We start from the raw sequence: 15,691 nt of genomic DNA on the forward strand, positions 1-15,691 counted from the left end.
AGCGACAGTGCCCGGCGCGCCTGTGAAAAGGGGAGGGGCAGAGAGTGGAGTACAGAGGCCCCGAAGCGGTCTCTGCGCACCCAGCAGAGAGCCCAATGCGGAGCCCGAACTCACGAACCCAACTGCTTGTTAACTGCACACCTTTTCCAAGCTTTTAAGGGCTTTCAGGCGCCAAGCAGCCGCTAATTTACCAGCATTTCCTCTCAGTTGTGACGCTCCACGCCACGTGAGGCCGCTAGGCCCCCGGAAGCTGGCGGGCCGGGGGGCGTTCCCCCTCCAATCCCCGCCTCCTGCGCCTTGCCTGCGCTCCGGTCTCTTTGGCTAGGCCAGAAAAGAGGCGGGACTCCGTTATCCGAGGGCAGTTTCCCGCCGGACCGAAAAGCCGAGAGCACCTAGTGTCGCGGGAGCAGTGCTTTGGTCCCTTGCTCCCGCGACATGGCCTTCAACTTTGGGGCTCCCTCGGGCACCTCTGGCACCGCTGCAGCCACCGCGGCCCCCGCGGGTAAGTGATCCTCCCAGACCTTCTCCCGGGGAGAAAGGGAGGCCTCTGGTCAGCCCCCTCGGTCCGAGACTCTCCAGTCCGGCGAACCTGGGGTCTCTTGGCCACTTGGAGACTTTAGGTGCCTGGGAAAAGGGCGGGCTGCGGCAGAGCGGGCCCAGTCGGCTCCTGAGAACGCCGCTACGGAACTTGAGGCCCAGCCTGTGGCTCCCACGCCGTGCGTGGATCCCTGCAGTGCCCTGTCCTCCTAGGGTTCGCTTCCCGCCGCCGGCGAGTCCGACTCGGAGAGACTGGAGGGCGGCTCCTCTTTCCCATTGCCGGAGACCCGCCCTGCCCTCCCCACCTCAGCCTCCCGGACCCGCGGGAATCCCTGCTTGGCTCCCGCTGCTGGGCTCGGTGAGGTTAGGGCTAGGGACCCCGGGGCGGTGCCCTGCGGCTCCTTCGGTCCTGGCCCCTTTGGTCCTTGCTGCGGGACTTCACGCTCCTGCTCCTTCCTCCTGTCCCCACCTCCTCCGCTTTCTTAACTCGTTTGGAGCTAAGTCAAGGTTTGTCTTTGCTCACTTCTGTGAAACCTGCTGACTCTTCTAATCCTCTTGCTTTCTTTTCTTTTTCTTCTTTCCCATTTTAAAATTTTGTTTTTTTGCCTACACGCCTATCAGGATTTGGTGGGCTTGAGACTGCCAACTCCACCGCCAGTGGGTTTAATTTTGGGGGTTTCGGATTAACTGCTAATCCTGCAGTGAACTTTAATATTGGCAATTTCGGTGTTTCTACTACCTCGGCGACTCCGTTCAATTTTGGTAACAGTCTGGCAAGTGCAGGTAGATACTGCGGGTCGTATGTGTAACCAATGTTGGGAGCCGGAGTCCAAGAATATTTTGTGGTTCCTAGTTTGGGAAAGAACACTGGCTTGCCTAATGAGGAAAGGAAATTCACTTTCTAGTGTGGAATCAAAAACATTTGTATCCAGTTTTGACTGCCTTAAAAGATTCGGTTTTAGGAAGTCTTGCAAGTTATAATGTTCCTTTTTTAAGCTTGCATTTAATTAAACAGAATATACCTTCCAAGTGATGAGAATTTCGAATGGATTATTATTTTGAGTAGATTATGTTTTCCAAATTATTACGTATCTCTTCCAAAATAAAAGCTTAGCAGTCAGGCTCGTTTTTCTGGGATTCTTGGACTCCTGCAGTCATTTTTTTTTTTTTTTCATTTTTCCTGCATCTTTCATTAGAATTTCATTTGATTGTCCTTGTGTTTCCCAAGAGAAACAAGTCTTATACGAACAGCAGTAACTTGCCTTGTTTTTTATGGTGTGTAACAACAATAATGTATTTCTTTGGTCAACTCCAGATTAGGACACATTTCTATAAGATTTGTAGTTATGGAAAGAGCCCCCAATTTTTTACTGGATGTTTTGAGAAATGATCAGAGCAATTTATTGTCAAGTAGCATTGAGTTCAAGTAGGTAGGCTAGACATATTTGCATTCAAAGAGATAATTAGGAAGATTTTAGTGTCTATGTGGATTGAAGCTCCTTGGAAATTTGCAAAACACAAACTATAATGTGTGTATATGTGTATATAAATTTAAAATAGGTCTATGTGTCCTTTACATACAGTCACCCTATAGAATAGTCTTGTTCCTCTGCTGCTCGTATATGAATTTCTTGTCCATATTCTCTTACATTATGCCACTTATGCCCGTGCCAATTATATGCATTTGGTAAACATTATTATTTATTCTCTAAAATTTACTTGGGAAGTCTGGTGTTTGTGCAGTATTTGTTAGCACAGTGCGAAAATCATCTTGGCATCTGGTTTGAAACCTTTTGAAGAATACTTGAAACCTTGAATTCCAAAGATAAAATAATCCATTATTAAATGATCATGTATCACTGCCATTTGGTATGTTTACTTTTCCCTGTTTGCTTAAAATTGGCACTGGGTAAAACAGCAATATTATTTTGAAATTTGTGTTTCTGAACAAAGCCACCCAGCTTGTAATTCAACAACAGTAAATAAACTTGTTGGTATTTGCTTGATTTCATGTTCATTTGGAGTTACCACTGTTAAGTGTTGAGTTGTGATAATATAACTGTATTTTAACTACTTTATATATATGTTCATTAACTGAATCTTCAGCAAAGGGATAGAAACCCTTGTTTATTTTGTATCTTTGCAGATCCACTATTACGAATAAACATTTTTGGTATTATGAAACATGATAAGATACTAATATTTTTATTGCGTAGCCAATCCAGAATATATCATAGTTTTTCTATGGAAGTGAAGAATAATGAAAAAGATTGAGAACAGTGTTCTGTACTTTAGGTGATTTTTATCAAAATGTTTATAGTTTGCAATACTACAGTAGAACCTACCTGGTTATGGCTGCAACATGCAGTCTATTTGTGAGTAATTTTCCAAATTAAAATTATATGATATCAAAAGGGTTGGGTTTTTTCCTTATATCTTTTATATAACATGAATCCCTGTCTCTTATACTAGAAATATATGAGATTAAAAATTAGAATTCCAGAAAACCTGTGGCATAACTCCGAGATCACTAATGGTTCAGATATTTTTCTTTAAAGTCTTTTTGGTATCACCTTGGTAATCAGGGAAAGACTGACAATAAGGGAAAAAACATAAAACAATTTTAGCTCGTCTGTATTCCATTCCATCCATATGTCAAGTTACATATGGTTAAGATTAGTTTCATCTCTAAACTTAAATCTAAAAATGAAATTTGTAGATCTGTTAGTTGCCAACTTGGTCCAGAGGGCTGTGCTAGTTCTCTCTTTCCCTAGTTTTTCCCCCTTCACTCTTCCTTCAAGAAACACATTCTTGTTGTAGGGAGGTCAGTATGTTTCCTTGGGAAAGTTGGTAAATTTTCATGAAGACTAAGTAGAAAGGAAGCTAAAATAGAACCTAAGTTAATTCACCAAAGCCAAAGTTTCAAACTGGCACCACAGTCTGCTAATACGATTTGTTTAGCATGCTACTTTAAAAATATTTGAATTCGTTCCAAAAAATTAATTAGTTAATTAGGGTCTAAAATTCTGTAAATTTCACAGAGAAAATCTAGATCTTCGGGTTTTGGGGGGGCGGAAATGGGAATAAACAACATTACTACCTTTCTCCTGTGGCAGTAATCTGCTTGAATTTAGAAACTGCTTCCATTTTTAAAAACTGTTCACATTGAGCAGTTCTACCAGTCAGTAAACACCTGGTCTATTTCACTTATTAATGTTATCAGCCTAAATCTTACAGGCATTTGAATTTGCAACTCCTGCTCTAAAAGTATATACATAGTCATTTTAGAGTTTGTTAAGCATGCTAGTAGGCTTAACATGTTTTCTCAGCTGTGACTTAAGGGTATGTTGAAGAGTATGTATTGCATTGTGCTATTTCTGTTTTAAATACTTAGTCACTTCTTGCAACATTTGACTTCTTGATTAGTAGTATAGTTTTTTAAAAATTGAAGTTGAAAGTAGAGGAAGGAAAAATTAGATCAATAGATTTTGTCTCTATATGTGGCAACGACATAAAATAATTTGAAAAAGAAATGTATGTAATATAAAAGATTCTGTCTGTTTTATTTATCCTTTTTTAATTAGTTGGGTTTGGAGGATTTGGGACAACATCTACAACAGCTGGTTCTGCATTCAGCTTTTCTGCTCCAGCTAACACAGGCACTACTGGTAAGAGGACATCGTATGCCATTTGTAGAAATGAATGAGCTAAGAGCTTGGTTTTTTGGTTAACTTATGCAATTTTAATTTTTCCTTCAAAGGACTCTTCGGTGGTACTCAGAACAAAGGGTTTGGATTTGGTACTGGTTTTGGCACAACAACTGGAAGTAGTACTGGTTTAGGTACTGGTTTGGGAACTGGACTGGGATTTGGAGGATTTAGTACACAGCAGCAGCAACAGCAAACTAGTAAGTATAAGGGGACTTTATCTTACTTTATATGACTTTATATATAAAACTGTAAGATATAGCTGACATCGAGTGCACTGTTCAAAACACTTTAATGATACCTTTTTTTTTTTTTTTTTTGAAAATTTATCAGTATGTTCCACAAGATTCCAAAAGCTACTTCTCATGTCAATATATAATAGCAACTGGGGAGAAGACTGATTAGCAGGATGAGGATTATAAAACTTCTGTGTTTAGTAACAGTCTATGTAAATTTTTGTTGCTAAAAGTAAATCTGCATAAAAGTACAGATTAATGAATTGTATATATAATACGGTGAACACCCTTGGAACCAGTACCTAAGTCAGGAGGTGGCCCCTGGCCAACCACTTAAGAAGCCCTCTACATTGCCCTCCCAGTCATTTCCCAATCAGAGGAACTATAGTCCTGTCTTTCATGGTAATCTGTTCTTTACTTTTCTTTACAGTTTTGTCACATAAGTGTGTAAACAGTATTGTTTAGTTTTATGTGTCTTAAATCTGTGTAAGTTCCCCTGTTAGCCCTCCCCCCTTTTTTTCTTTTTCCCATTTGTTAAATCAGACCATTTTTCCTGTAGAGTTTTTCAAGTCAGGACTCTACTGGATTGCATTCCTGTGGTATAGTTTAACATATTTCGTTGTTTTCTGTGTTTTTTGTAAATTGGGTTGGATATAGGCACTTATGTATGTTGATAGTTGTTTTTTGTTTGGTTTTAAGACTACTTTATGGATAGTGTTTGTTGTATTCCTTTTTTTTAATGTTTATTTGTTTCAAGAGAGAGAGTGAGCAGGTGATGGCCAGAGAGAGATAGAGAATCCCAAGCAGGCTCCACACTGTCAGTGTGTAGGGCTCGATCCCACAACCATGAGATCATGACCTGAGAAAAACCAACAGTTGGATGCTTAAACCGACTGAGCCACCCAGGCACTCCAGTAGTGTTGTATACTTTATCAAGAGGTATATAATGTCTCTCTTTTTCATTGTATAAGCAGCAGCCATCCGTTAATTCATTAGGGGTTGCAAAATGGTATTTATTCCAACCCTATGATTCCTTTTCCGTGTATTTGTTGGAATACTTTAATAACAAGAAACTTTATCCACTATTTGGTTCATCCTTTCCCATATTTATTATTAGTTTTCAAAATAAAGAGTTGGTTCCCTATCATTCTCTAAAGGAAACCAATTACTTTTTCTTATAATGTTAGGAACTTAAATATTTCAGCTACCTATATTTGTATTTTTTAATCTGTTGCAGTTATTATCCTTATTGATGCTTAAATGTTGCATCTTTGGCCAAAGATGCAAGCCTCTTCAGACTGGCTCTCAAGTCCTTTGACACAACGTAGAATTAGTCTTTTATTTATTTGTTTTTTAAAGTTTATTTATTTATTTTGAGAGAGAATGGTGAGGAGGGGCAGGGAGAGGGAGAGAGAGTGAGAATCCCAAGCAGGCTCTCCACTGTCAGCACAGAGCCCAGTGCGGGGCTTGAACCCATGAACCATGAGATCATGACCCGACCCAAAATCAAGAGTCGGATGCTTAACCAACTGAGCCACCCACGCGTCCCTAGAATTGGTTTTTGATAGCTTCCTTACTATCTGGTATGGCAGTGTGTTCCAGGGTTCTCTTGTATGGGCTAATTTATTTAATTCTCACGACGAGAATCCTATGAAATGGTACTCGTGGTATTTCCATTTTATAGGTGAAGAGGGATTGTGACTTTTCCATATACCTCCCAGGAAGTAGTATAGAAACACGAATGCGAGTTTTTTGACTTCCTACGTAATGCTCTTTTCACTTTTCCAGTCTTCTACCTCTTAAATCACTTTTGCTTCACTTTTCTTAGGTAACTTGATTGATTGGCTAAAATTCATCCTACTAAAGTTATTCAAGATTAGTAGTTATTAAACATAAATTTAAGGAATTGTGTAGCCAAAAGGACGAAGATAATAATAGTCTCAGAATTCTTTCTATTATTCTAATCATTCCTCTTTTCTGTTATCTTCCTGCAAAAAATAGAAAGTTTGTTGGAAATCCAAGTACTTTGGGAGAAGAAAGGGAAAGTGAAGTTTTTTCTTTTGAAATTTTCTTTAAAATAATATCTCTCCAACTATCCGTTACTGTAGTTAAACTTGCTTTGGTTAGGAAAAATGGGAAGTTGAATTTGGTGCTATTCATTTGTATAATGAAAGGGGCTTATTCAGTTATGTAGCAGCCACTTACTGACTGTATGTTTGTATGTCAGGCATCGGGTATAGAAGGTTGAAAGCCACAGTCCCTGCTTATAGTCTACAGGGAGGTAGAATAACGAACATTTAATTAGAATAATAAACTCCAAGTTATAAAAAATACACATATGTTTGAAAGCACTAAAACAGACCCCTACAAGGTACTATGGAATACAGAGGAAGAGCTGAGTCTTGAAAGAATTAGTTGGATAAAGTCAGGAAAGGGTATTCCATGTAGAGGGGTAACTGACAGAAGCATCAGTGTATGGCATAGCATGATGAATTTGGGACCTGCTGTAAGGAGTTTTGAGCTTAATCTGCAAAGATTATGGAGCTGTTGCCTTACTTTTCAAACCCCCGCTTGTATGAGGTGCTTGCTGTCTGGCTGTTCTATCTGAGATGTGTTTAATTTCAGTTACCTGCTGACTTCCTGGACAGTACCTCTTATTCAATGAAAACTTTGGCAACTGGCTCTCAGTTTTGCTTTTCTTTTCAACTTCTGTCTGGGTTATTTAAACATCACATGGCTATATACTGAGATAGCCATGCCGTCTAACTTTTATTCCAGAGACTTCTTCCATTTCACTCAAACCATAATTTTTACCCTGGACCTTGGCAACATCTGAAAATGTTCAGAATCACTAATGTGAACATCCCACAACCTATTCTTTTAGCCTGCCTTTTTAACTACTTCCAGTGTAGCTATTCCTAGACCTCATTAGGACCTTTAGACAGTGACATTTTTGTTTAGACCATTTTCTATTCTTCCATCAGCTTCTTGTCTATACTCTCTAATTAGCTTAGATTCCATAGCCTGCCATTTCAGTCACTGATTGTCAGTATGCTAAACTTCGTCATTGTATTATGTACCTGAGGGGGAAAAAAATCCAAGCTGGTGTAAGCCCAACTGTCTGTCTAGATACTGCTTGAGAAAATCACATAATACAAAGGAATAATAGTATCTCTAAATTCTTTTTTTTTTTTTAACATGTTATTTTATTTTTTGAGAAACAGAGAGACCATGAGCAAGGAAGGGACAGAGAAAGAGGGAGACACAGAATCCAAAGCAGGTTCTAGGCTATAAGCTGTCAGCACAGAGCCCGATGTGGGGCTTGAACCCATGAACGCAAGTTTGTGACCTGAGCTGAAGTCGGACGCTCAATTGACTGAGCTGCCCAGGCTCCCCATTAATTTTTTTTTTAATGTTTGTTTATTTTTGAGAGAAAGAGAGCGCAAGCAGGAGAGGGGCAGAGAGAGGAGATACAGAATCCCAAAGCAGGCTCCAGGCTCTGAGCTGTCAGCATAGAGCCCAATGTGGGACTAGAACTCAGGAACCATGAGATCATGATCTCTGCTGAAGTTGGACACTTAACCGACTGAGCCACCCAGGCGCCCCAGTACCACTAAATTCCTAATCGCTGACCTAAGTTGGGGCCTCAGCACTGCCTGGTAATTCTACGAAGTTTCTGTTTTGTTTTTATGTTTTTTTATTTTGAGACAGAGAGGGCACACACGCAAGCGGGGGAAAGGCTAAGAGAGTCTGAGGCAGGCTCTGCATTGACAGCACAGAGCCCAACATGGAGCTCATCTCATCAACTATGAGATCATGACCTGAACCGAAATCCAGAGTCCAACATTAACCAACTGAGCCACTGACGCGCCCCAGATTGCTGAAGTATTTTAAAGCAAATCCCAATACGTCCCCTCACTGTCACTTTACTATGCTTCTCTCTTTAAAAATATGGGCATCACTCCAAATTGCTATTAATAATTCCTTGGTATCCTCTAATACCTAGTTCTTAATCACATTTCCATTTATGTTTCATTGAAGTTTTCTTCAGCTGGTTTACTCAAATAGTGATCCAAACAAGGTCTCCACATTTATTTTCTTGTTGTGTCTCAAGTTTCTTTTTAGTATAGAGTGTTCCCTTGCTCCTTTTTACCCCCTTCATGAATTGTTGGAGAAACTGGGCCACTTGTCCTATGAAATGTCCCCCATTCTAGATTTGTATCCTTGTAGTATCATTTAACTTTATCCCCCACTTTTCTGGTTAATGAAGTTAGCTTTAGGTACTTTATATTCAAGTTTGACTTTTTGGCACAGATACTTTGCCAGTTGTGCTACGTGCTTCATACTATATCACATTGAAAGTTTTTTCCCTCTTTTGGTGATGCTAAGATTGATCTTTGGGTTCAGGTGGTGACAGCCAATCTGTCTTGTAAAGTTCCTCATCAGTCTTTAACCTAATGGTTTCATTCATTGATGATCATTGCCTCAGTCAGTTATTTTATTAGGAGTTGCAAAATGGTGATCTCCCATTTCTGCCCTCCCTTCCACACTAAAATTCTTCTGTGAAACAAAGGTTTTCTCTCCCCAGGTGACTGTTTGGTCACCCTGAAATAGAATTTGTATAGGAAGAGTAGGCTAAAAATTTTTTCTTTAATTTTTTTTATTTTAGAGAGAGAGTGCGAGCGGAGGGGAAGGGCAGAGGGAGAGTGGGGGAGAATCTTAAGCAGGCTACACGCTCAGTGCAGAGTCCAACACAGGGCTGTATCCCATGACCTGAGCTGAAATCAAGAGTCAGATGTCCAGCTGACTGAGCCACCTAGGCGCCCCTAAAAATTCTTTTCAATTGACAGTTTTTATAAGAAGTTGTTGTTGGCCTGATTATTTCCAGTGGTGTCCAAGGAATTGAATTTTAAGTTTTTGATCTTTACCTGTAAAAACTGTAATTTTGAATGCATGAGTTTTCATAAATTGACTGTGCTTGAGTTGGTTGCATTCATTATTCTTTTTGATGCTCAAATTATTACAGTTTTGGTCAATATGAGCCCTTGAACAATACCCTGGTCTGTTATTTCTTACCTTATTGTTTAGTACTCCTTATTGCTTCCACTGGTTCATCTTCCCCCTCCTTTTTGCCAAAGGTTTGCACATGCTGTGCATCTTTGCCCCTACCTCATGGCTTGGCTAACTGCTTCCTTTAGGCCTTAGTGAAATTCTAATGGAGCAGTCTTCTCTTGTCTCCCTCCTCCCCCACCCGACTCGACTTGATTAGCTCCCTCATTCACTACTCTCATAGCCTCTGTATTTCTCTAAGGAACTTACCACAATTGTAAATATTTGTTTGATGTGCTGAGTTTGTTTACCATTCTGTCCTTAGTATTTAGCTCTGTGTCTAACATTTAGGGGATACTCAGTAAATACTTGTTGAATGAGTGAATGAACGTATGTTATCAAAGATAAAACCAGAAGAGACTATGTATTGTGAGGAAATCTAAGGGAGAAGAGCATTTCCTAGGAGGATGTGTGTTCAGTGAAAGTTGAAGATTTTCTTTGGGAGCTAAAGGAACAATCTACAGCATGAGGACCCTGAGAAGGTAGAGAGGTATGAGAGGTCTAATAATGCTAAGGGGTTGAAAAGAATGTATCGAACTTTATAATTTGAGTTCCTAAGTGCCTTCCAGCGAGTGAACTCTGAGTAGACTAGTGTGGTTGTAATCTAGTGTGAAATGTAAAAAGGCAGCTAAATGAATCAGTACAGATCATAGTTTATCTCATTTAAAAGTTGAGGAGATTGGGGCGCCTGGGTGGCTCAGTCGGTTAAGCGGCCGACTTCGGCTCAGGTCATGATCTCGTGGTCCGTGAGTTCGAGCCCCACGTCGGGCTCTGTGCTGACAGCTCAGAGCCTGGAGCCTGTTTCAGATTCTGTGTCTCCCTCTCTCTGACCCTCCCCCGTTCATGCTCTGTCTCTCTCTGTCTCAAAAATAATAAATAAACGTTAAAAAAAAAAAAGTTGAGATAAAACCTAGGAATTTCTTAGCCAAGGCTACAATAAATACAATAAATATTGAGCTTATAATACCAGGATTCAAGTCTTGTGGCTTCTAGTCCAGTTCTTTACAGTGTTTATATGTGCCCATTTGGGAATTTATACTATTCATCTAGGGGGGTAATAGTAGCCCCTCTCTAGGCCTGTAGAAGCCCCAGTGACCATATGGTACTTAAAATCTTTAGACCTGAAAGAAACTTAACTATCATCTAATATAGTGGCCCTAAAACTCAGATCATTTTGGTAATATTTTCATGATTTTTCTCTTACCTACTTACCATTTGTGTTATTAAGAATTTTCTTTAGGGGCATCTGGGTGGATAAGTTGGTTAAGTGCCCGACTTCGACTCAGGTCATGATCTCACGGTTTGTGAGTTCGAGTCCCGTGTTGGGCTCGCTGCTGTCAGCACAGAGCCTGATGTAGGGCTCAAACTCACAAATTGTGAGATTATGACCTGAGCCTAAACCAAGAGTTGGATGCTCACCCAACTGAGCCACCCAGACTAGGTGCTCCTAGACTTGTTCTTTGATAGAAAGTGAGATAAGCAGATGTGAGGCATTAAAGGCATACTGGCACCCAACCTAGACTTTTTAAAACGTATTATGAGAACAGAGAAAGACAGATACCATACGTTTTCACTCTTATGTGGATCCTGAGAAACTTAACAGAAACCCATGGGGGAGGGGAAGGAAAAAAAAAAAAAGAGGTTTGAGTAGGAGAGAGCCAAAGCATAAGAGACTCTTAAAAACTGAGAACAAACTGAGGGTTGAAGGGGGGTGGGAGGGAGGGGAGGGTGGGTGATGGGTATTGAGGAGGGCACCTTTTGGGATGAGCACTGGGTGTTGTATGGAAACCAATTTGACAATAAATTTCATATATTGAAAAAAAATTAATAAATAAAAACAAGGAAAAGTAAATATAGGGCAAGCAACAATCTTTGCCACATCTAGTGCCTAGTGGTGAGCATATTACGGACACTCAATAAATTCTTATTGATTGATTAAAAAAATAAATAAAATAAAATGTATTATGAGATAATTAAAAGATATTTTTTTGTTAGGTGAATTAGTCCGTTTAGTGACTCAGCTGTTGCCTGATAGCTATAATTTCATGTTCTGGGGATATTTGTCTCCCACTTTGGAAATATTGATCTGATCTAACAACTTCACCCATTTTGTTGGAGAAATTGTAGCCCAGAGAGGTTAAGTGACTTACCCAAAGCTATACAACCTGCTAAAGCTTTAAAAAAAAAAAATTTTGGGGGCGCCTGGGTGGCGCAGTCGGTTAAGTGTCCGACTTCAGCCAGGTCACGATCTCGCGGTCCGTGAGTTCGAGCCCCGCGTCAGGCTCTGGGCTGATGGCTCAGAGCCTGGAGCCTGTTTCCGATTCTGTGTCTCCCTCTCTCTCTGCCCCTCCCCCGTTCATGCTTTGTCTCTCTCTGTCCCAAAAATAAATAAACGTTGAAAAAAAAAAAATTAAAAAAAAATTTTTTTTTAAGTTTTTTAATTTATTCTGAGAGAGAGCACATGAGCAGGGGAGTGACAGAGGAGACGGGAGAGAGAGAATCCCAAGCAGGCCCCGCACTGACAGTGCATAGCCTGATATAGAGCTCAAACTCACAAACCCGTGAGATCTTGACCTGAACCGAGATCAAGACTCGGACAGTTAACCAACCAACTGAGCCACCCAGGCGCCCCATGACCTGTTAAAGCTTTTAGTTTAGAATCTTGATGATTAGTTCATTTGTTCTTTTTGTTATATATTTCTTTGTTATGAGAGAAGGAAAAGTGATTATTAAGTTGATACTGATAAAACACTGATATAATGATTCTTGCTGCTTGTTTCCTCCAGTTTGTTTATTATACACATTTAATAGCAATAAAGGTTTAAAAAACAATTCCACAACTTCACAAACTTTACTTTTCCATTTCATATCCATATGCATTCTTTCTTTTTTCTTTCTTTCTTTCTTTCTTTTTTTTTTTTTTTTTTTTGGTGTGGGTCTAATATGGATCCACCTTGTATACTGGTAATGGAATTACTTGTATGAAGAAGATAATCATTAGAAAAGCAAGTTAACATTGTAAGGATTGTCCTAGTATATTAGTTTCCTAATGTTGCCATAACAAAGTATCACAGACTTAGTGGCTTAAAACAACACAGATTTATTAGCTACAGTTCTAGAGATCAGAGATTGAGAAATGGGTTTCATTGGCCTAAAATCAAGGTGGTGGTAAGGCAATTTATGTACATAAACCCTGTGTTACTTCTTCAGGCTCCAGGGGAGTATCCATCCCCTTGCCTTGTCCAGCTTCTAGTCTTTCTCTCCATTTCTTGGCTTATAGTCCCTTCCTCCATCTTCAGACGTCACTTTGACTCTGACCTCACACTTCCCTCTTTAGAACCTTCATGATTGTGTTGAGCCCACTCTGATAATCTGGGATAATCTCAACTCAGTCTCTAAATTTAATCACATCTGCAAAGTTTCTTTTGCTGTGTAAGGTAACCTAGGTTCTGGGGATTAGGATGTGGACATTGTGGGAGTGGGGGAGGTTGGGGGGGGGGTATTATTCTGCCTACCATATCTAGGTTCTGAATTGATTTTTTCTCTTGAAATACTAATTATGGGGTACACTTTTAGCATTAGGTGGTCTCTTCAGTCAGCCTACACAAGCTCCTACCCAGTCCAACCAACTGATAAATACTGCAAGTGCTCTTTCTGCTCCAACACTGTTGGGAGATGAGAGGGATGCTATTTTGGCAAAATGGAATCAGCTGCAGGCCTTTTGGGGAACAGGAAAAGGATATTTCAACAACAACATTCCACCAGTGGAATTCACACAAGAAAATCCCTTTTGCCGATTTAAGGTATTAGTACTTCTTTTGATCCTTACTTGAAGAGTGTGTGCAAGAGAATGTAGTGTTTGGATTAAAATAATACCAAGAAAACAATTGCTTGGTTTTTAGCACTCCTTGAACACGGTACAGTTATGCTTTTGCTTTAAAAATATAGAAGTTATTAAAATGAAGTGATTTCTTACATATATGTGATTGAAGGTGACCAGAATATGACTGAAGGAAGGTGTGATTAGAATATAACTTAAAACTGAGGAAAAAGTGTTAACAGAAGGGGAGTGGTCTGCTTGGCATCTATAAAGGGGAGACCCAAAATTAGAATTTAGTGGTATTCATCCAACACTGTCCAGGAAAGTACACCCTAACCAGCAGACAGAAGTAAATGTTCTGTTTGGCATGTATAATTCTCTTGGCACTATTACAGCTGGATGCTAAAGCCATTGAAACAGTGTAGTCTATTTTCTTTCTGATTCCTTGCCTACCAAACAACCTTTTCATTTGAATTTAACTTCTCAGAGATTCTGTTTCATCAGCTAGTGAGAGTATTTAGGTCAACTTGATGGTGTATTTTTCATAACAAATTAATGTATTGCAATCCAGCTTATACTTCAGCCACTTTGGCAAAAAACCAAACAAACCCACTTTTTGCTGCCTATGTCAATCACTAATCAATATGTACATAAGCCCTTGTTTGGAGCTGCAAGGCTGAGGATCAGACCCTTTGAACATGGTTAAACAACAAAAAGTGACTAGCATAGCTTATTAAAGAACGTCTCTTTATCTCATCACTTTAACAAAAAGTTTTTGAGTGTTTATAGTTGAAATTTTAATACTTTTGTTTAGTGAGAGCTATACAGTGGACATTTTTTTAAATCTGATGTATAACATACATACGGTAAAATGCAAACTAGTGTAGAATGAATTTAAATTAAAAAAAATTTTTTTTAGTGTTTATTTTTATTTTTGAGAGAGAGACAGAGCATGAGCAAGGGAGGGGCAGATAGAGAGGGAGAAACAGAATCCGAAGCAGGCTCCAGGCTCCAAGCTGCCAGCACAGACCCTAACGTGGGGCACAAACCCGTGAACCTCGAGAACATGACCTGAGCTGAAGTCAGATGCTTAACCAACTGAGCCCCATTTTTAAATTATTTTTTTAGAGTTGCATAAGTGGTGACCAAAGAGAAGACTTCTATCTAAAAGAGTGCTTAGAAAGCCATGGTTTGTCATATTTAATATTATATTAAAAACTAACATGCTTCATAAAGTTTTGTATTACATGAAACTATAAAATGAGGTAGATAGTCCTTATAATATTTTTAAATTTGACAATGTTATTCTACTTTAGAAGTATTTATATTCAGTAAGTCATTTTTTTATATATCTAAAACTTAGTTTAAGATCCTGTAAGTATAGGGGCGCCTGGGTGGCGCAGTCGGTTAAGCGTCCGACTTCAGCCAGGTCACGATCTCGCGGTCCGTGAGTTCGAGCCCCGCGTCCGGCTCTGGGCTGATGGCTCAGAGCCTGGAGCCTGTTTCCGATTCTGTGTCTCCCTCTCTCTCTGCCCCTCCCCCATTCATGCTCTGTCTCTCTCTGTCCCAAAAATAAAATAAACGTTGAAAAAAAAAAAAAAAAAAAAAGATCCTGTAAGTATATAGTAAAATAAATTAGATCTTGGTCCATGACTTTTGCAGTTACTTTTACAGTTACATGCAGAATTGTTTCATCAGAGTTCAGAAACACCCAACGATAACAAATATCAAAGTTTTTCAGAGGAGAAAGCTATTTGGTTACTCTGTTGAAGAGGAAATTTAAATTTCACTTTAAGTTTATATTTTTGGTTAAAATAGTTTCTTTTCATAATTGTGTGATGCTATAGGGCCCAGAGTGGTGGGAAGAATCATTATTTCCTTCTTTAGCAGACATTAAGCTGTTTTCCTTGTTTAGGCAGATATTTAAGATATTAAACTTCTGATTTAAAATCTACATATTTTTGATATTGTTTATTTTGTCATTCTACAGGCAGTAGGTTATAGTTGTATGCCCAATAATAAAGACGAAGATGGGCTAGTGGTTTTAGTTTTCAACAAAAAAGAAACAGATATTCGAAGCCAGCAACAGCAGTTGGTAGAATCATTGCATAAAGTTTTGGGAGGAAACCAGACCCTTACTGTAAATGTAGAGGGTATTAAAACACTGCCAGATGATCAGTAAGTATACATTAAATGTACTGTTTATTTCTGTGTGCCTGGGTCCAGAAAGAGTGATCAACAGTGTTTTTGTTGATAAAACGCAAATTAAATCTTAGAGCAGA

General features: G+C 39.4%; 1 protein-coding gene across 2 annotated transcripts in view; it reads left to right on the plus strand.

Annotated features, from left to right (window-relative positions):
- The first annotated feature begins 318 nt into the window (after positions 1-318).
- The window catches only part of NUP54 (nucleoporin 54), a 31,030-nt gene continuing 15,657 nt past the window's right edge, over positions 319-15,691 (plus strand). The window contains exons 1-6 of one of the 2 annotated variants that reach the window (XM_045473702.1): positions 327-502; positions 1,159-1,320; positions 4,122-4,205; positions 4,298-4,444; positions 13,166-13,392; positions 15,400-15,587. In XM_045473702.1, coding sequence (XP_045329658.1) covers positions 436-502; positions 1,159-1,320; positions 4,122-4,205; positions 4,298-4,444; positions 13,166-13,392; positions 15,400-15,587 — 875 coding nt within the window. In that variant the 5' untranslated portion in view covers positions 327-435. Of the gene's footprint in view, positions 503-1,158; positions 1,321-4,121; positions 4,206-4,297; positions 4,445-13,165; positions 13,393-15,399; positions 15,588-15,691 lie in introns of both variants that reach the window. The other variant, XM_045473703.1, reaches the window with a different exon arrangement.

The sequence above is a fragment of the Leopardus geoffroyi genome, chromosome B1 (genome assembly GCF_018350155.1).
Source record: "Leopardus geoffroyi isolate Oge1 chromosome B1, O.geoffroyi_Oge1_pat1.0, whole genome shotgun sequence".
Lineage (NCBI taxonomy): Eukaryota > Metazoa > Chordata > Mammalia > Carnivora > Felidae > Leopardus > Leopardus geoffroyi.